Source organism: Urocampus carinirostris, chromosome 9, assembly GCF_059441175.1.
Source record: "Urocampus carinirostris isolate Australia breed hairy pipefish chromosome 9, RoL_Ucar_1.0, whole genome shotgun sequence".
Classification (NCBI taxonomy): Eukaryota; Metazoa; Chordata; class Actinopteri; order Syngnathiformes; family Syngnathidae; genus Urocampus; species Urocampus carinirostris.
This window is the reverse complement of record NC_142357.1, coordinates 2,100,094-2,115,579: the sequence shown is the minus strand read 5'-3', so window position 1 is coordinate 2,115,579 and position 15,486 is coordinate 2,100,094. Positions and strand designations below refer to the sequence as shown.

Below are 15,486 nucleotides of genomic sequence, written 5' to 3'. Positions count from 1 at the left end.
AGTGTCTATACTGTGTCGATCTGATCAATTATGGTACGCGAGGTTGTGTGGCACGGATCGATCATGCTAAAATGAACAAGCACAAAGCAAAAATAGCTTGCCGGCGATCAAATTATGCACTCGGATCCGCATTTAAAATCGGCAGTGAAACTAACAGTAACACCACCGGTTCAACATTATTGGCCGTTCCAAATCCTTCCACTTCAAATACTAGCAGCAGTCAACCACTGGTTCCCCTGTGTGACAGAAAATCCCAATCTGAGGTATTTATAAATCTATTTATTTATGAAATGATTTTATCTTTTGTGTTTAATATTTAGAACAGGATAAACAAAATTTAAAATTTGTTATAAACATGATTAAAATAAATTATTTTGTATCATCATGATCATGTTCAATATTACAAATGCTTTTAATGTCAATATATTATTATTTTTTTAATTTATATATATATATATATATATATATATATATAAAATACATGGTTTCTGTTTTGTTGGATTTAATTCATTCTAGTGCAATTTTCACATAGCAAATAAGATAAATGCTGTTGGCTTCAGGGGGGCTTCGCCCCACCGAGCCCCCCACCGGGCTCCGCCCTGGACCTGGCCGGGGCCGACGGCCCCTGGACCCTTGCTATTTCAGCTGAAAATAAAATCTCCATTCTGATCCCTGAATATAGAATAAAATCTCAAATTTGGCCCACAAAAGTGAATTTTGCACTTAACGTTATAGATAGATAGATACTTTATTCATCCCCGTGGGGAAATTCACACTTACAGCAGTCTACCCCGTTGTTTATTAACAGATTAACATGATGCCCTAGGGGTGCTTGTAGCGGAGTGGATGACGTTACGCTAGTCCAAAAGTTCGACATCCCTGCGGCAGATGGAAATCTTTTCTTTGTGAAAATCCAGGGATACACCACCTCGTGTTAGCAAGTCCGCCTCCTCTCCGATTCCCCCCGGCTTTCATGTCTCTGTATAGCGGCGTTGAAGCGGGATAGCTCCGGGTGGCTACACGTTAGCGTCCGGAATGCTAAACGTGAGCCACGTTTCTGCAAAACACAGCAACTGCGCTCCCTGTGCGCTTCGATGTTTTCCACCAGCACTCAATGATCTTATTTGGTCGTGAGTTCGCATTTACCATGATTACGGATGGTACCGAAGACTCTTTTAACGCCGTTATCGGTGTGTTATAATTTTTTCTTTTTTTGAGAGCACTGTTGGCACGTCAGTCATGCGCTTCTGAAACATTTTGCTACAAAGGAAGTTTAGCCAGTGTTTTTTTTATTTATTTATTTTTTATTTTTTGCTTTCTTATCAGCGTAAAGGGATTACAATTGCTTTTGAATCCAAGAAAACTGGAGCTTTGCCTGTAAGCTACTTATGTACATTGTAGAGGTCGACCGATTTCTGCATTTTTATGTATTTAAAGGGCCGATTTTTATGTCTCAGATGTAGGGGAGCCTCTCTACCTAGCTCCTACTCTGCTCTCCATTCTGATTGGATAAGCGACCAGGGCGGAGCCACTGAAGCAGGAACAATAACATTAGAGCGGCTGCTTAGCTAACTCGCCATGATAGAAAAGCGTGTTTGCAACTTTTGTTATAGTGGATACAGTAATCCCTCTTTGTCGTGGTTAACGGGGCCCAGAAGCCCCTATGAAATGTGAAAATCCGCAAAGTAGCGTTGCGTCTACATAAAATCGCCTAAGCGTCAAACTTACCTTGAAATGACCGACAGAATTGTAGTTGAATGATTGGTATTAATTGTCTTGATCCAAAAGAACAACAAATTTGGATGGATTCTCTTTTCAGTGCGACAAAGCGATTTTGAGAGCGGCTGGCCAGGAGCACGTTAGCAGCCTTTTCGAATCAAGCCAGGTCTCCACGATGACTGAAATACAATCGTCCCTAATGTAGCAGTTTCCCTTGAGTTGTACCCAGGTAATTGGCTTCATGGGTAATGGGCCAGGCGTTGGTGAGAGATAGGGTGGAGCTTGTGAAGGTAAAATAGCTTAGCCGTAGCAGCAGGCCAGACCTGCAGCCTCACTATTGCCTTCTCCAATGCCGCCTCAGTCCCCTCCCGGACCAGACAACAATCCACAGAGCACCCGCCGGTGATTACGATTTCTTTGCACTTTTCTGGATTTCTTCAGAGTCTGATTTAATTGATGAATTTATTTTCAATGTGACGTGATGAAAAAAAACTAGCTGTCGCCGTGCTTGGCAGTTTATTTTTGGTGTTGGACACATTGACTTGCCATGCTGTTGCGATGAGAGGATACACCAGTCTGTCATTCCCGCACACAGTTGCATCCGGGTTCGATATCCATTGCTAGAAATGTTTTGTGATTTCAATATGTGATACCCATTGACTGATTAATCATTGCTTTATTCTATAAGTGTATAAAGAGCCCTACGGTTATACACAAATAAACATGGCAGCGTGTACTTTAATCTCAATTGCATGTGCCTTGTAGTCCTTATAGCTTTATGTATGAATAATACATGGCCAAAACAATTTTTTTGGGGGGGTTGCGCCTTTTAATGCCGAAAATATAGTACTTTTAAACACAGTATTATTGATTCTCAAACGTCCTGTTCAATTAAAATGTTTTATGGTTTTTTTTTTTAAACATGATTCCTTTTATGACTACATCAAGCTCTTAATTGTTGGACACTGCAGTGGTACCATGAATACGTAATATTGGCCAAGCAGACTAACTCCTCATGCTCGCAGCTTTATTTCAAGCACCAGGTTGCGTTTATGAACTGCAAAATGTATATTCGGAATGTGTTGTATATTTTGAATTGTTTGTGGAAGCCAATCATTCTAATTTTATGGCACTTGCATCTCTTTTCTTATACATCAAAAACACCTCCTGAAGATGTTCAAATATGTATGAATCATTTAAAGATAATTTGCTTTCTCATTGCTCGCTATTGACAATGTTTTATATTCATTGTGTTTCCTAGGCTGCCACAAAGAAGCAGAAGTATGAGAAAATCTCTGAAAAGAAGATGTCTACAGCAGTGGAGATTCTCTGTAAGGTAGGTTAATGTGCTGCTGAACAACATCTTAATTGTATTTCCATCATGGCAGCTTACTCCATTGTTAAATGTGTCCAGGGTTTTCCAGCAGAATTTTCCATGTATCTGAACTATTGCCGTGGTCTACGCTTCGAAGAGGCTCCAGATTACATGTATCTGCGCCAACTCTTCCGCATCCTTTTCAGGTACGTGTGGCATATTGAAAGGGAAATACATGGATTAAAATGTGATAATGCACACGTTTACAATATTACTGTATTTTCTCCGCCATAAGGCGCACCAGAATATAAGACTGACCTTCCAAAACTAGACTTTTGTCATTATATTTTTTAAATATCTTTCACCTGTGCATCTATTACGTTGCAGTTTAATATACATATGAACATAAAAAGCTTGTGTAGTATTTTGCTAAGTCTTTCTGTTTCCACATTTCTCTGAAGTGGAGAGACTGTTTTAACTATCAGAATGCAGAACAAAATGCACTATGCCAATCCCTGTTTCTGACACTGTGCAATTTCGTTATGCAAGATATTTCAACTGATTAATGATCTATCATTGCACAAACACGCCGTGCACTAGCGCACACGTATAAATAATGTATGCATTTCCAATCTTATCCACCGTATATTGCAGTATATAAGCCGCATTGGATTATAAGACGCACTTTCACATTTCTGACCAACTTGGGGTTTTTATGTGCGCTTAAACGTGCGGGGGAAAAAACAGTACTTCCTATAAGGGGTGTTAGGCATGGGACCATACACAAATCCTAAAGAGAACATATCTTACAAGACCGTGTCTGTGAGCTTTGAACAAAACAATATTTTTTCCCCCCAAAAAAGAATACAAATGTTGCATTTTCACTTTAAATTGATAAGGTGAAGAATACTGAATTTCAGTACCTTTCAAAGTGTTTCATATTTAATCAACTTGGTTCTGGAATCAAACTTCTGTAATGTGATTTAAGCTACAACTTTTTTCAACAACTCTAAATTCCAACAATATTTTTTTATGCACATCATTTAGTTATTGGACTGAAAACTCGTGTTTTGTTTTTGATAGATTAAATTGGCAAATGATAAAAATATACATACGATACTGTGATTTGAATGTTGGATTGTTGAATCTGATTGTTTTTGTTTGTGTATGTATTCTATGCTGTTATTTGACAACCATCTAACAATTGTTTTACATATGCACTTGTTGGGCAAAAAATACAATATATGTTTAAGTGTAATCATATAGTGGTTAGCGCTCTTGCGGCACAGTTCATGTCATGGGAACCTGTCGTGGGTTCAAATCCAGCTCCAGACTTTCTGTGCGGAGTTTGTATGTTCTCCCCGTGCTTGCGTGGGTTTCCTCCGGGCACTCCGGTTTCCTCCCACATTCCAAAAAAACATGCATTTCAGATGAATTGGCCGGTCCAAATTGTCCCTAGGTGTGAATGAGCGAATGAGTTGTCTGTCCCCGTGTGCCCTGCGATTGGCTGGCAACCAGTTCAGGGTGTCCCCTGCCCACTGCCCGAAGATGGCTGGGATGGGCTCCAGCCCCCCCGCGACCCTAATGAGGATAAGCGGTACGGCTAATGAGATGAGATGAGACATATATCCTGTTGTCTTAAAAACATACCAGACCAGATTGATCTTAAGAGTTTGCAAATCAGTTCCAAGTCAAATCCGTGTGGAATATTGAACTGCATTTTTTTAACGTTATGTTACAGGACGTTGAACCACCAGTATGACTACACATTTGACTGGACCATGCTGAAACAGAAAGCCGCACAGCAGGGGGCCTCCTCCGGGGGCCAAGGCCAACAGGCACAAACCCCCACAGGCAAGCAAACTGACAAACCCAAGCCTAACATGAAAGGTTAGTAGCAAACAGCCAAGCGACGTTTTTAATGGACACCAATTGCTCCGTCTCAGTATTGTATTTAGGCCTTGTATCTACAACCCACACTCCCGTGCCCCTTTAGTCCTCAAAATGACTAAATTGGAATAATGGCAAAAAGCTTGTGTTTTCCCATTTTTAATGAATGATGCCATACACAAAGGAGGCACATTTTGGTCCTAGACTGGCCAAAAATAGAAGGAATGAGAGAGTGATACAATTGGTCTGTCTTGCCATAGCAAAGACGTCCTTGGGGAATTTGACTACTAACTATTTTACGTTGGTATTATATTCCTTTATTGGGGCTGGACAATGGACTCTCCCTCTCTCTTTTGCTTGACTAACTCAGTCTGATAGCTTAACTCTTTACTATTCCATTTGTCTAGTCTACATTCCTGTTCAACATTTTTCTTTGTCACAGTAGCAACGCCTGCAAAGAATGTGAGCTGGCTTGTTCTATTGGTAATTACTAATACTTTTGCCGTGTAAGATTTACACTACTACTGCAGTTAAAACAAGTTTTTTGCTTAAACACTTTGAATCGAGCAGTTAAGCTAGTTAAGTTGGTATGCATGACATGTAATATCAACACAGTCGCAAATTACAAAATAAGTCTTACTTTACCTAGATTGTGCCTTCACAAATTTCATCACAGTATAGGCGGCGACCTGTAGATGTTTAGTCTGTTAGAGAGTACTTGAGGATATCAAACCATTTTAAATCAGTATATTCCTAAAACAATGTGTGATTGGCTACTAGTACAAACTCAGATTAGTTTTGCTCTGGGGCCAGATTCAGACTTTAAGTTCTGATGTGGGCCTAATGAGTAAAAGAATGTCAACTCCAAATTTTTACCTTTTTCTATATTGATGTATTATGCTTCATCATTCAGCCTACATTATTAACCTTCCCGTTGTATTTTAATCATTTAATGACAATGGATCTTTTCTAAACACCACACATTTATTCACAAAACATGAACAAATATTCAAGCGTTCCACATTGTTTATTATTTAGAAGATTAGTGTAGGCAGCAGTTGGTTTCCAAATATTTTTAAAATAATCATAACATCTGATAGAAGTTACCTAAAGACTTCCTCCTTTTTTTGACATAATTAGAAATCTACAATGGGCCGGATCATGCTTACGGTGGCCATATGTTTGACATGCCTGCCCAAACACATTAATGCCGACAACTCATACTGCTTACTTAGTTTTAACTGTAAACTGAACACCTTCCTAACAGTTGACTAGAAAGACCAGACTTCGAACTCTGGCTTGCTCTATGAATTTGACTTTCTATTATTCTGGCTAATTGCCACCATGTGACACATTGAGCAGTCAATTTTTGAGTGTGTTGATACGTAGACAATAGTCCTATTGTAAATGAAATATTGCCAGTATTTTGATTATTTTAAGCAATGCAAAAGTGCTTATTCGGTTAAGGTCTTATTCTAATTACCTGTGGATGTATATGCTTTTACAGAGTTCAATTAGCTGATTTTGTAGTTCTATCCATCCATTTATAGTGCAACTCTATACTTTTGGCTAGTCGCGTAGAAATAAATCTTGCAAACACCTGAGACGCACCATTCGAACTAACTTTTTATAGCAGGGAGGAAATGAGCACCGTTGTTCTGCACTTCCTACGCGGCAAGACGTCCTACTAATGCCCAGTGCACTAGCGCACGCCTGCGCACTGAGCAGTTAGCGATTTCCTGGGAATTGTGCAGTCTATTGTCCTACCAGTCACACGTGCCCTTTACACGCGGTGTATGTAAGAAGGTAATACCCTTGTTTTGTGTTTATAATAAGTAAAAGTTCTGTTCATAATAATTCTGAGTTTTTGCGTTGCTGTTTACGTTTTGTTAAAAAGAAAACAAAAATTACTGATGCTGAGAAAATAAACACATTTAACATTAGATAGGAAAAACAACCATGTGGCTATATCTGAGCTAGTGCTGTCACACATTGTTCATGTATGGCTTAATCGGGTACGTGTCTCTTAATGTTCTCTAATTGAGTTTAAAAATGGCAACTGTACCTGAACAAAATGTTTTCCAACTAAATCTTCCCCCGAGTAGGACATTAAGGCAGTTAAGGCTGTCGTATCAGCCTCCGGTGGGATGATTCGTACAAGTAGGAAATTAGGGCAGGAGACCGTACTTAAATTTGGTGAGACATAAATGAATGTATCCTTTCTTTAAAAGTACAGTATTTTTTAGCCCTCCTATTGGTAAAAAAAACTAGAATAAAATCGTAAATAGTCTGCATTTATATAGCGCTTTTAAAGTCAATGAAGACCTCCCAAAGCGCTTTACAATGTGCTTCACACTTACTCATTCGCCCACACACTCACACACCGATAGGGAGTCAGCCGTGTAAGGCGCCTATAATATGCCTAGAATCTGCCCCTTGTGTAGAGTTAAACACGTCATTATTATCAGTTTATGTACTTATTTTCTGATTATTCTTTTCCTTTGCAATTCTGCAGCACTTTCCCTTGAAAATAGTTAACTTTGTTTAATGATGAAACAGTCGAACACACTAAAAAGTTGAAACTTTCATAGCAATTTTGTTTGTAATGATGCAATGTTTATTGGAAAAAATATTTTTAAAAATGTAAGATAAGTGTACAAAAAAGCAATATCGGATTACATATTGATCAAAAGTTCATGACGCTTTATACAAAATAGCATTTATTGAAATATTTGGAGATAAAGAAACTCTGGTTTAATTTACATAACATGAGCCAAAGGGAGCTGGCATAATTAAGCAGTTTGGCCAAATAAGTCTATGTAGTTTGAATTCTTCCTTGTGCTTTTTAGCACTCGTTTTCTGTTGCCCACACTTTTTCCCCCATATGAGCTATTTATAAAATGTCCATGTAAAAATTATCTTGGAACGAAAAAAAGTGCAAAGTATATTTGTTAATATAGCCTATTGAGTACTGTTTACTTGTACTATATACAGGACTGTCTCAGAAAATTAGAATATTGTGATAAAAGTTCTTTATTTTCTGTAATGCAATTAAAAAAACAAAAATGTCATACATTCTGGATTCATTACACATCAACTGAACTATTTCAAGCCTTTTATTATTTTAATATTGCTGAATTTGGCTTACAGGTTAAGAAAACTCAAAAATCCTATCTCAAAATATTAGAATATCATGAAAAAGTATACAAGTAGGCTATTCAACTAATCACCTGAATCATCTAATTAACTCGAAACACCTTGCGAGGGTTTCCTGAGCCTTAAAAACACTCAGCTTGGTTCAGTAAACTAAATCACAAGTATGGAGAAGACTGCTGATCTGACTGCTGTCCAGAGGACCATCATTGATACCCTCCATCAGGAGGGTAAGACACAAAAAGAAATTTCTCAAAGAGTAGGCTGTTCTCAGAGTGCAGTTTCAAAGCATATCCACAAAGTCTGTTGGAAGGGAAAAATGTGGCCGGAAACGCTGCACAACCAAGAGAGATGACCGCAGCCTTAACAAAATTGTGAAGAAGAGCCGCTTCCAGAATTTGGGGGAGCTTCAAAGACAGTGGGCTGAAGCTGGAGTCCAGGTATCAAAAGCCACAGTTCACAGACGTGTCCGGGAAATGGGCTACAATAGCCGTATTCCCATGGTCAAGCCACTTCTGAACTCAAGACAACGGAAGAAGCGTCTGACTTGGGCTATGGAGAAGAAGCACTGGACAGTTGCAGAGTGGTCCAAAGTCCTCTTTTCAGACGAAAGCAAGTTTTGCATTTCATTTGGAAGTCAAGGCGCCAGAGTCTGGAGAAAGGCTGGAGAGGGGCAAAATCCAAGTTGCTTGAAATCCAGTGTGAAGTTCCCACAGTCAGCAATGGTTTGGGGAGCCATGTCAGCTGCTGGTGTTGGTCCACTGTGTTTCATCAAGTCCAGAGTAAATGCAACTGTGTACCAAGAGATTTTAGAGCACTACATGCTTCCATCTGCTGAAAAGCTCTATGGAGATGAGGATTTCATTTTCCAGCATGATCTGGCACCTGCCCACAGTGCCAGAACCACCAGTAACTGGTGCACTGACCATGGCATCACTGTCCTTGATTGGCCTGCTAATTCCCCTGACCTGAATCCCATCGAGAATTTGTGGGGTATAGTTAAGAAGAAGATGAAAGACACCAGACCTACAAATGCAAATGAGCTGAAGGCCGCTATCAAAGCATCCTGGGCATCAATAACACCTCAGCAATGCCACAGGCTGATTGCCTCCATGCCACGCCGGATTGATGCAGTAATCCGTGCAAAAGGATTCCCAACCAAGTACTGAGTGCATCAATGGACATTTTCAAATGTTTGATTTAGTTTTGCTGTTATAAAATTATTTTTTTACTTGGTCTGAGGAAGTATTCTAATATTTTGAGATAGGATTTTTGAGTTTTTTTCAGCTGTAAGCCAAAATCAGCAATATTCAAATAATAAAAGGCTTGAAATAGTTCAGTTGATGTGTAATGAATCCAGAATGTATGACATTTTTGTTTTTTTTTAATTGCATTACAGAAAATAAAGAACTTTATCACAATATTCTAATTTTCTGAGACAGTCCTGTATGTCTTTATATCTATGATGACTGCATGAGCCCATATTTTGCAATACAACCCAGTACATTTTATTGTCATTATCTGATCACTTGCACTGAATGGATCTGTCAGTCACGGATGCATCGTCTGGACCGTAGCTGGTGATAGCCAGCCTGAAGCACACTTCCAAATGAGTCAGTCATTGTGGAACAGTATTTGCACTTTAAGATCTTCATATGGGAAAAAGCTGACTCACATATTTGAGCTACATTCACACTGCAGAAAAATCAGATTTTGCACAAACGCGACCTGTATCCGATCTTTTCAAAGACCGCATGAATGGCACATATCTGATAGGCCACCTTCATATCTGGTCTTGAAATCGATACACATCTGATCTTTTGGAATGCGACTTCTTTGTGAAAGGTCAGAGCGCATTATTGCGACCCGCACATTATCGATAGGCGAAAGACATCACTATTCTGGGTTCAACTTTGCGGAAGGGAGCCGACAAATCAACGACATCGGCGGACAAAAACACAGTGCATTCTATTGCGGTAAAGCGAAGGTTTTGGATTTAGGTAATATTTGGCGGGACAACTCTGGTCAAGCCAAATCCGAAGGATCTTATTGAAACTGGGCCATTTCTCTTAATCTTTTCAAAAACTGCTAAGTGCGGGAATAAACATTTCTGGCTCCAATGCCGAAGGAAGATGAAGAGCCTCCGAGCCAAATATAAGGAAGCTAAGGACGCAAGCAATAGAAATGGACGTGATGCCTGTCCATTTTATGAAGAGCTGGACCGCATTTTGGGAGACAGGCCCAGCGTTCGAGCCGGTTGAGCTGCTGGATAACTTATTCGTTGAAGATCCCAGGAGATGCAACTACCACAGCTAGTAGCACTAGAGGAGAAGGTGGGTTATTTGCACATAACTGACTTAACATTTTACTACAATGTGTGACTGCATAATTTGGTTTATGTGATAGGACTCATTTATCTCTTTCACCCTCTGCATCGGTTTCAGAAGGAAAATCTGCACCGAGTAAAGATACATCTATAAACACCAGTGGATTTTCCTCCTCCACTGGCCGTAAGATATATTGTTGTGCTACTTGGAATCGTTTACCAACTGAAGCTACAAATAATCCTTCACCTAGTAACATGTTATTATTTTAAATACATTGAGTAATATTTGGAATAGTTTGTCTTTTGTTTATTTCTGCTTCAAGTTAAAAATTAAGTTTCTTTCCACTCATGAAAATCTTGTTTTTGCAGCACCCCCGCTACTCCAGTGAGGATATGCTGCACAGAGAATGGATAATGAAATCTGTATCATGTTACTCCTGTGTGTGCGACCGTGAATCAGGGGGCACAATTCTGTATATAAAAAAAGCCTACAGCAGGACCGAGAATGCAATTGCTTGGGTTTTGGTCAGTATTTTGTTGTGATTTGGTACATTTTGCTTTAGTCGTACCAATCAATAAATATCGACTTGTACTACTTGTATCCATTCTTTTTCCTTCATACAGATACATCTGAAAAGAACAAAAAAATATAATCAAATATGGAGGCAACGCAGAAGGTCTTTGCTGACAAGTTCAGCAGTGCCTTAAAAATGAAGACAACCTTCTGTTGAAGATGCAAGTAGCTCACTCAGCATTGTGAAATGTTCACGCAGTTCTTGGATATAACCACCCTCCACAGCATCCTATCTACCAGCGCAGCTTTTACAGCACAAGGCATCTTCTCATCTGTCCGTACTCTACCCTGTGACTTCAGCTTTGCCTTCACCCCTGTAGTTTAATGATACATCCATCCCACCTCTTTCCTTACTTCAAGATCTAAGTCAACCTCCACCTATCAACAATGCTCATCCACATCCTCGAAGTGCCCCCGAGCCCTTTTTCGTTGCACTGGTAAATACTCGATGTCAACCTGATTTCATTAGCCAGGATCATTCTCCAACCCTCCAGCCTCAAGATGAAGAATAAATCCAAACCACCTTTTACTGTTTACAAAATAATGCAGTTTTGCACAATGTTATTCCCTGATGGTGTATTTAATGTGTGAAATTATTTGGGTTTTTTGATTAAACACATTTGATAGTTAATGGAATTGTCAAATGTGTTTGCAACACTTGTAATTCCATATCCTTGAATTTCTTTTCACCATTCTGGCAAAACAAAATTTAAGCTACACTAAAAATTCAACCAGTCCTGCGGTGGATACGTTAATATTTTTAAGGCACTGAAAATGCCTTTGACTTTTTTTACATTAATCTTAGGAAATGTAGACAGTATGGTAATACTGTCTGGATGAGGGGTGTTCTCGATGTTGAGTGACCATGAAAGGTTACTAGTGAGGAAAGCCATCATGACAATTATTATGAAGTTTTAGGAACCGGTTGCTTTTTTTTTTAATCTCCATACATTTATCGCAGTCCACCAAGGAAAATATCAGTGATGCAACAATTAATGGCAAAGTTGCACTATGCACAGTTTCTCTAATCCCAGCCACAGATGACTAATAAATGAATTCGGAGTGTTTCTAAAGTGTTACTGTATCCATCCTTTGACTTTTCTCAAGAAAACTCACTGGAAAAGGGATAGTTTACTTATATACCATATGGAACAATAGTTATGCCACCCATCATTTTGGCTTTTAGCTTTTTATTTAATTACAATCAAATTATTTGTTTATATTTTGAGTTCAAAGGGGATTGTTTAACAATTTTATTTTCCGCCATAACGGCGAAATGCAAAATATGTGGAATTACAAACTTAACAATTCTCATGGCATGCTTTGTACATTGTGAAACAATTTTTGTTTTGTAAACAATTGTCTTGCTGTTTTAGTATTTTCAGTGTTCAACTGTGGACAAAAATGGCACAACTAATGGCCACTATGTTCTCTGATAAATACATTTAAACAGAAATATCAGTGTTGAACATTTTATTTAACGCGTAAAGCAAGTTTTGGTTAAGAAACACCAAAAGTAGAAAGTTAATTTGTAGTTCAGCGTCGACTATTAATGTTGAGTCGGTGCTTCTCTGGCTCTTGTTGGCTGCACATCTGTTAACGTGCCTCCATCAGCCCAACTCTCAACATGACCAAAAATCACCAGATTCTTCATTGGCTTCACTGCATTTCACACACATTGTGGAGTATGCAGCATGCACTCATGATGATGGGGGACAGGGGAGATGTTCACATCCAGACATTTAGCTGGGCACTTTCACCTGCCCGTTTTCCAGCCAAATACTGTACACACTACAGTCATCATGACTTTGCTATGGCGCTTGTTTTAGACACTTGCGACGTTCACACAGGAGACCACATGCAAGTTGCTTTTAGTGGGAAATGTGGACAATCTTAGAAAAACATTTTACAACAAAATGGGAATTTGCATGCGGTTGCAAAAAAAAAAAAAAAAAAAAAAACACAGCCCCAAACCTTTCTTACCCCAAATCATGTAGGGAAGAGAGAGGTTAGTGATGAGCATGACCGTTTCAGGAAAACTGGGAAATGCAATACTACTTTGAGTCCAAGTACAGGTCTAGACTTACTGACTTACCTTTTAAAGCCGTACTGAGGGTCACCGTTACATACTCCCTTAAGCCAAATTCGTCTCAGCTACGTGAAAAGCAAAAGTAGGCCAAAAAAATAAGCTAGTTCTTTTAATTTCAGAAAGTTACAAGTTAAATACTATCAATACAGGCAGTTGAATCTGAATAAACATACATCTTATATACAACATCTTATAGGCAACTATATGTTGACATATCCTGAATTAGCTTAGTCTTGATCAATTCATTTTTTGATTATTGTTTATTTTTTTTCAGCTTATTTTGTGTTAAGAATATATTTGAGAACATTAGAGGGTTTTCAATAGTTTTTTTGTAAAACCTGATGAGGCCCAGACTATTCACAGCGGCCCATAAGTAAATTGACTTTGAGACCTCTGTCCTTGTGTTTGTTAACCACCTTCTCCAGCATTTACTTAAACTTAATTGAACGCTTTGTCCTCTTTAACATTCTTTCATTTCTACTGTTGCAACAAAGGGCACCTGCATCAGAATTGCGTTCTACAATCTTGTCTTATGTAGACTTAGCCAAAACTTGCCTGTACACTGTGTCTTCTTCAAGGTTTATTTAATTTCAACTGTTGCAACAAAGGACACCTGCATTGGACTTGTGCACTACAGTCTTGGTATGGTCAGTCCTGTGCTAATCATGTCACTTGTTTGTTTGTTGTCGGCAGGTTTCTAAGTAATGACGCCCTGAGCAGAGCTGCAGATGTGCTGGCGAGCAGGGCAAACGAGGCTTGCGTTCTTGGACCGGCGACAAAGAGTCTGTGTCCCCCCTTCCATCTGTCTATGTAATGGAAATATATAGATTGACACACATGTGTTGTGTTATCTATGTATTTATGTGTATATAATGAAACTCTCCAATCTGAATGAAAAGAAACGACAGAATCGAAGGTTCTTTGGATGTGGAGGCTTTAATTGCTTTTGCTATAACACGCACCCCCCACCTGACATCCCTTTCTCATTTATCCCTTGCCCGTCTTCCTTTTCACTGTTGACTTTTTGTAAAGTTTCGTTGGAAACCATTCGACAAATTAGTATGTTCTTGTTGTTCCTCACTGTGGGAACATCTCGAGCATCTTTCCCCTTATTCACTACCTAATTTCACCATTGCTTTTACCAAGCACATGTTTGAACATGTAAACCTGAGAACTCTTCCTTTTTTTTTTTTTTTTTTTTTTTTTTTGAAGGGATTAATTTGAAATTCCCAAACTCTTTTTATTTCCGGAAAGGTGAATTGCTGTTTACTTTCTCTCTTCCTATGGTGGTTAGGAGATTGCCCGTTGATGTTATAAGCAGCCGATGGCAACTGTCTGTTGTGGATTGATATTCTGGCTCACTCCCTCTCTTTAGAGCTATGACTTATTAAATCTGTTGTAAATCCCATGGTCTTCTCCAAAAATACAAATAAAACATTACAAAACTTAAACTTTGACATCTTGCTATCGACTGTACTTTTTGTGTCACATATAAGCTCACAGCATCAAACTACCGTATTTTCTGCACTATAGGGCGCACTCCCAAAAAATAGCTTTTGGTCCTATATCTTCCATACATAAGGCGCACCGGATTATAAGGCGCTACAATGGGAATGTGGACAAAACAGTCAGATAGTTCAGACCAACTTATTACCCCCTTAACATTCCAAAAGCTTGCAAAGAAGCAAATACGTGTCAGACACGTGCGGATGCAGTGTCCGTACGATGTCACTCAAATGCATCGTTCCAAATATCATTCGGAAGGTTTAAGTCTCGGGATTCAAGAAATGCCAACCATTCCTTAGTTTCTGTTTTCTTTTTCGCTCGCAACTTTACATTGCATCTGACAATACACACTTAGAATTGAGTTTAATTTAAAAAAAGACCCATCACAGAAACATCGATGTCACTCTGAAACAAGATACTCGGAAAATATATAGCCAGAGTAGCTCACCGAAGTCGTTGCGTTCAATTATAATGTGCAACCATGGTCCTTTTATATCCGTGAGTGTAGTAAATCCAGGAGAGTAAAATATTTACAAATACAGAATGGTAAAACATGTTTCCTCTATGCCGTAGTTCTACCCAACATGCTATTCACATACATCTTTTTCGGCCAATTGAAAGCTTTGTTTTGCCCCTTTAGCCTATGCGAGCCTGTAAATCATGAAAAGGATCTGCCCCCTTTACCTCCGAATAACTTTAGCCAATAGTGATCGATTCAACTGATGACTGACACATCTTTTTCGTCCAATTGCAGGGTTTGTTTAGCCCCTTTTGCCTATGCTAGCCTGTAAATGATAAAAAGTATCCGCCCCCTTTACCTCCAAATAACTTTAGCCAATAGTGATTGATTCAAATGCTGATTGACACATTGGTTAGCCAATGAAACGCCGGTATATAAATCCCAGCATACACCG

At 39.0% G+C, this 15,486-nt stretch overlaps 1 protein-coding gene across 4 annotated transcripts in view; it reads left to right on the top strand.

Annotated features, from left to right (window-relative positions):
• Nucleotides 1-14,523, top strand: part of csnk1a1 (casein kinase 1, alpha 1) — a 43,298-nt gene extending 28,775 nt beyond the window's left edge. For 2 of the 4 annotated variants that reach the window (XM_088344167.1, XM_088344171.1), the window contains 4 exons: nt 2,981-3,055; nt 3,134-3,240; nt 4,776-4,924; nt 13,760-14,523. In XM_088344167.1, the coding sequence (XP_088200293.1) occupies nt 2,981-3,055; nt 3,134-3,240; nt 4,776-4,924; nt 13,760-13,767 (339 nt within the window). In that variant the 3' untranslated portion in view covers nt 13,768-14,523. Of the gene's footprint in view, nt 1-2,980; nt 3,056-3,133; nt 3,241-4,775; nt 4,925-6,560; nt 6,782-13,759 lie in introns of those variants that run through there. The other 2 variants (XM_088344170.1, XM_088344168.1) reach the window with 2 other exon arrangements.
• The last annotated feature ends 963 nt before the right edge of the window (nt 14,524-15,486 follow it).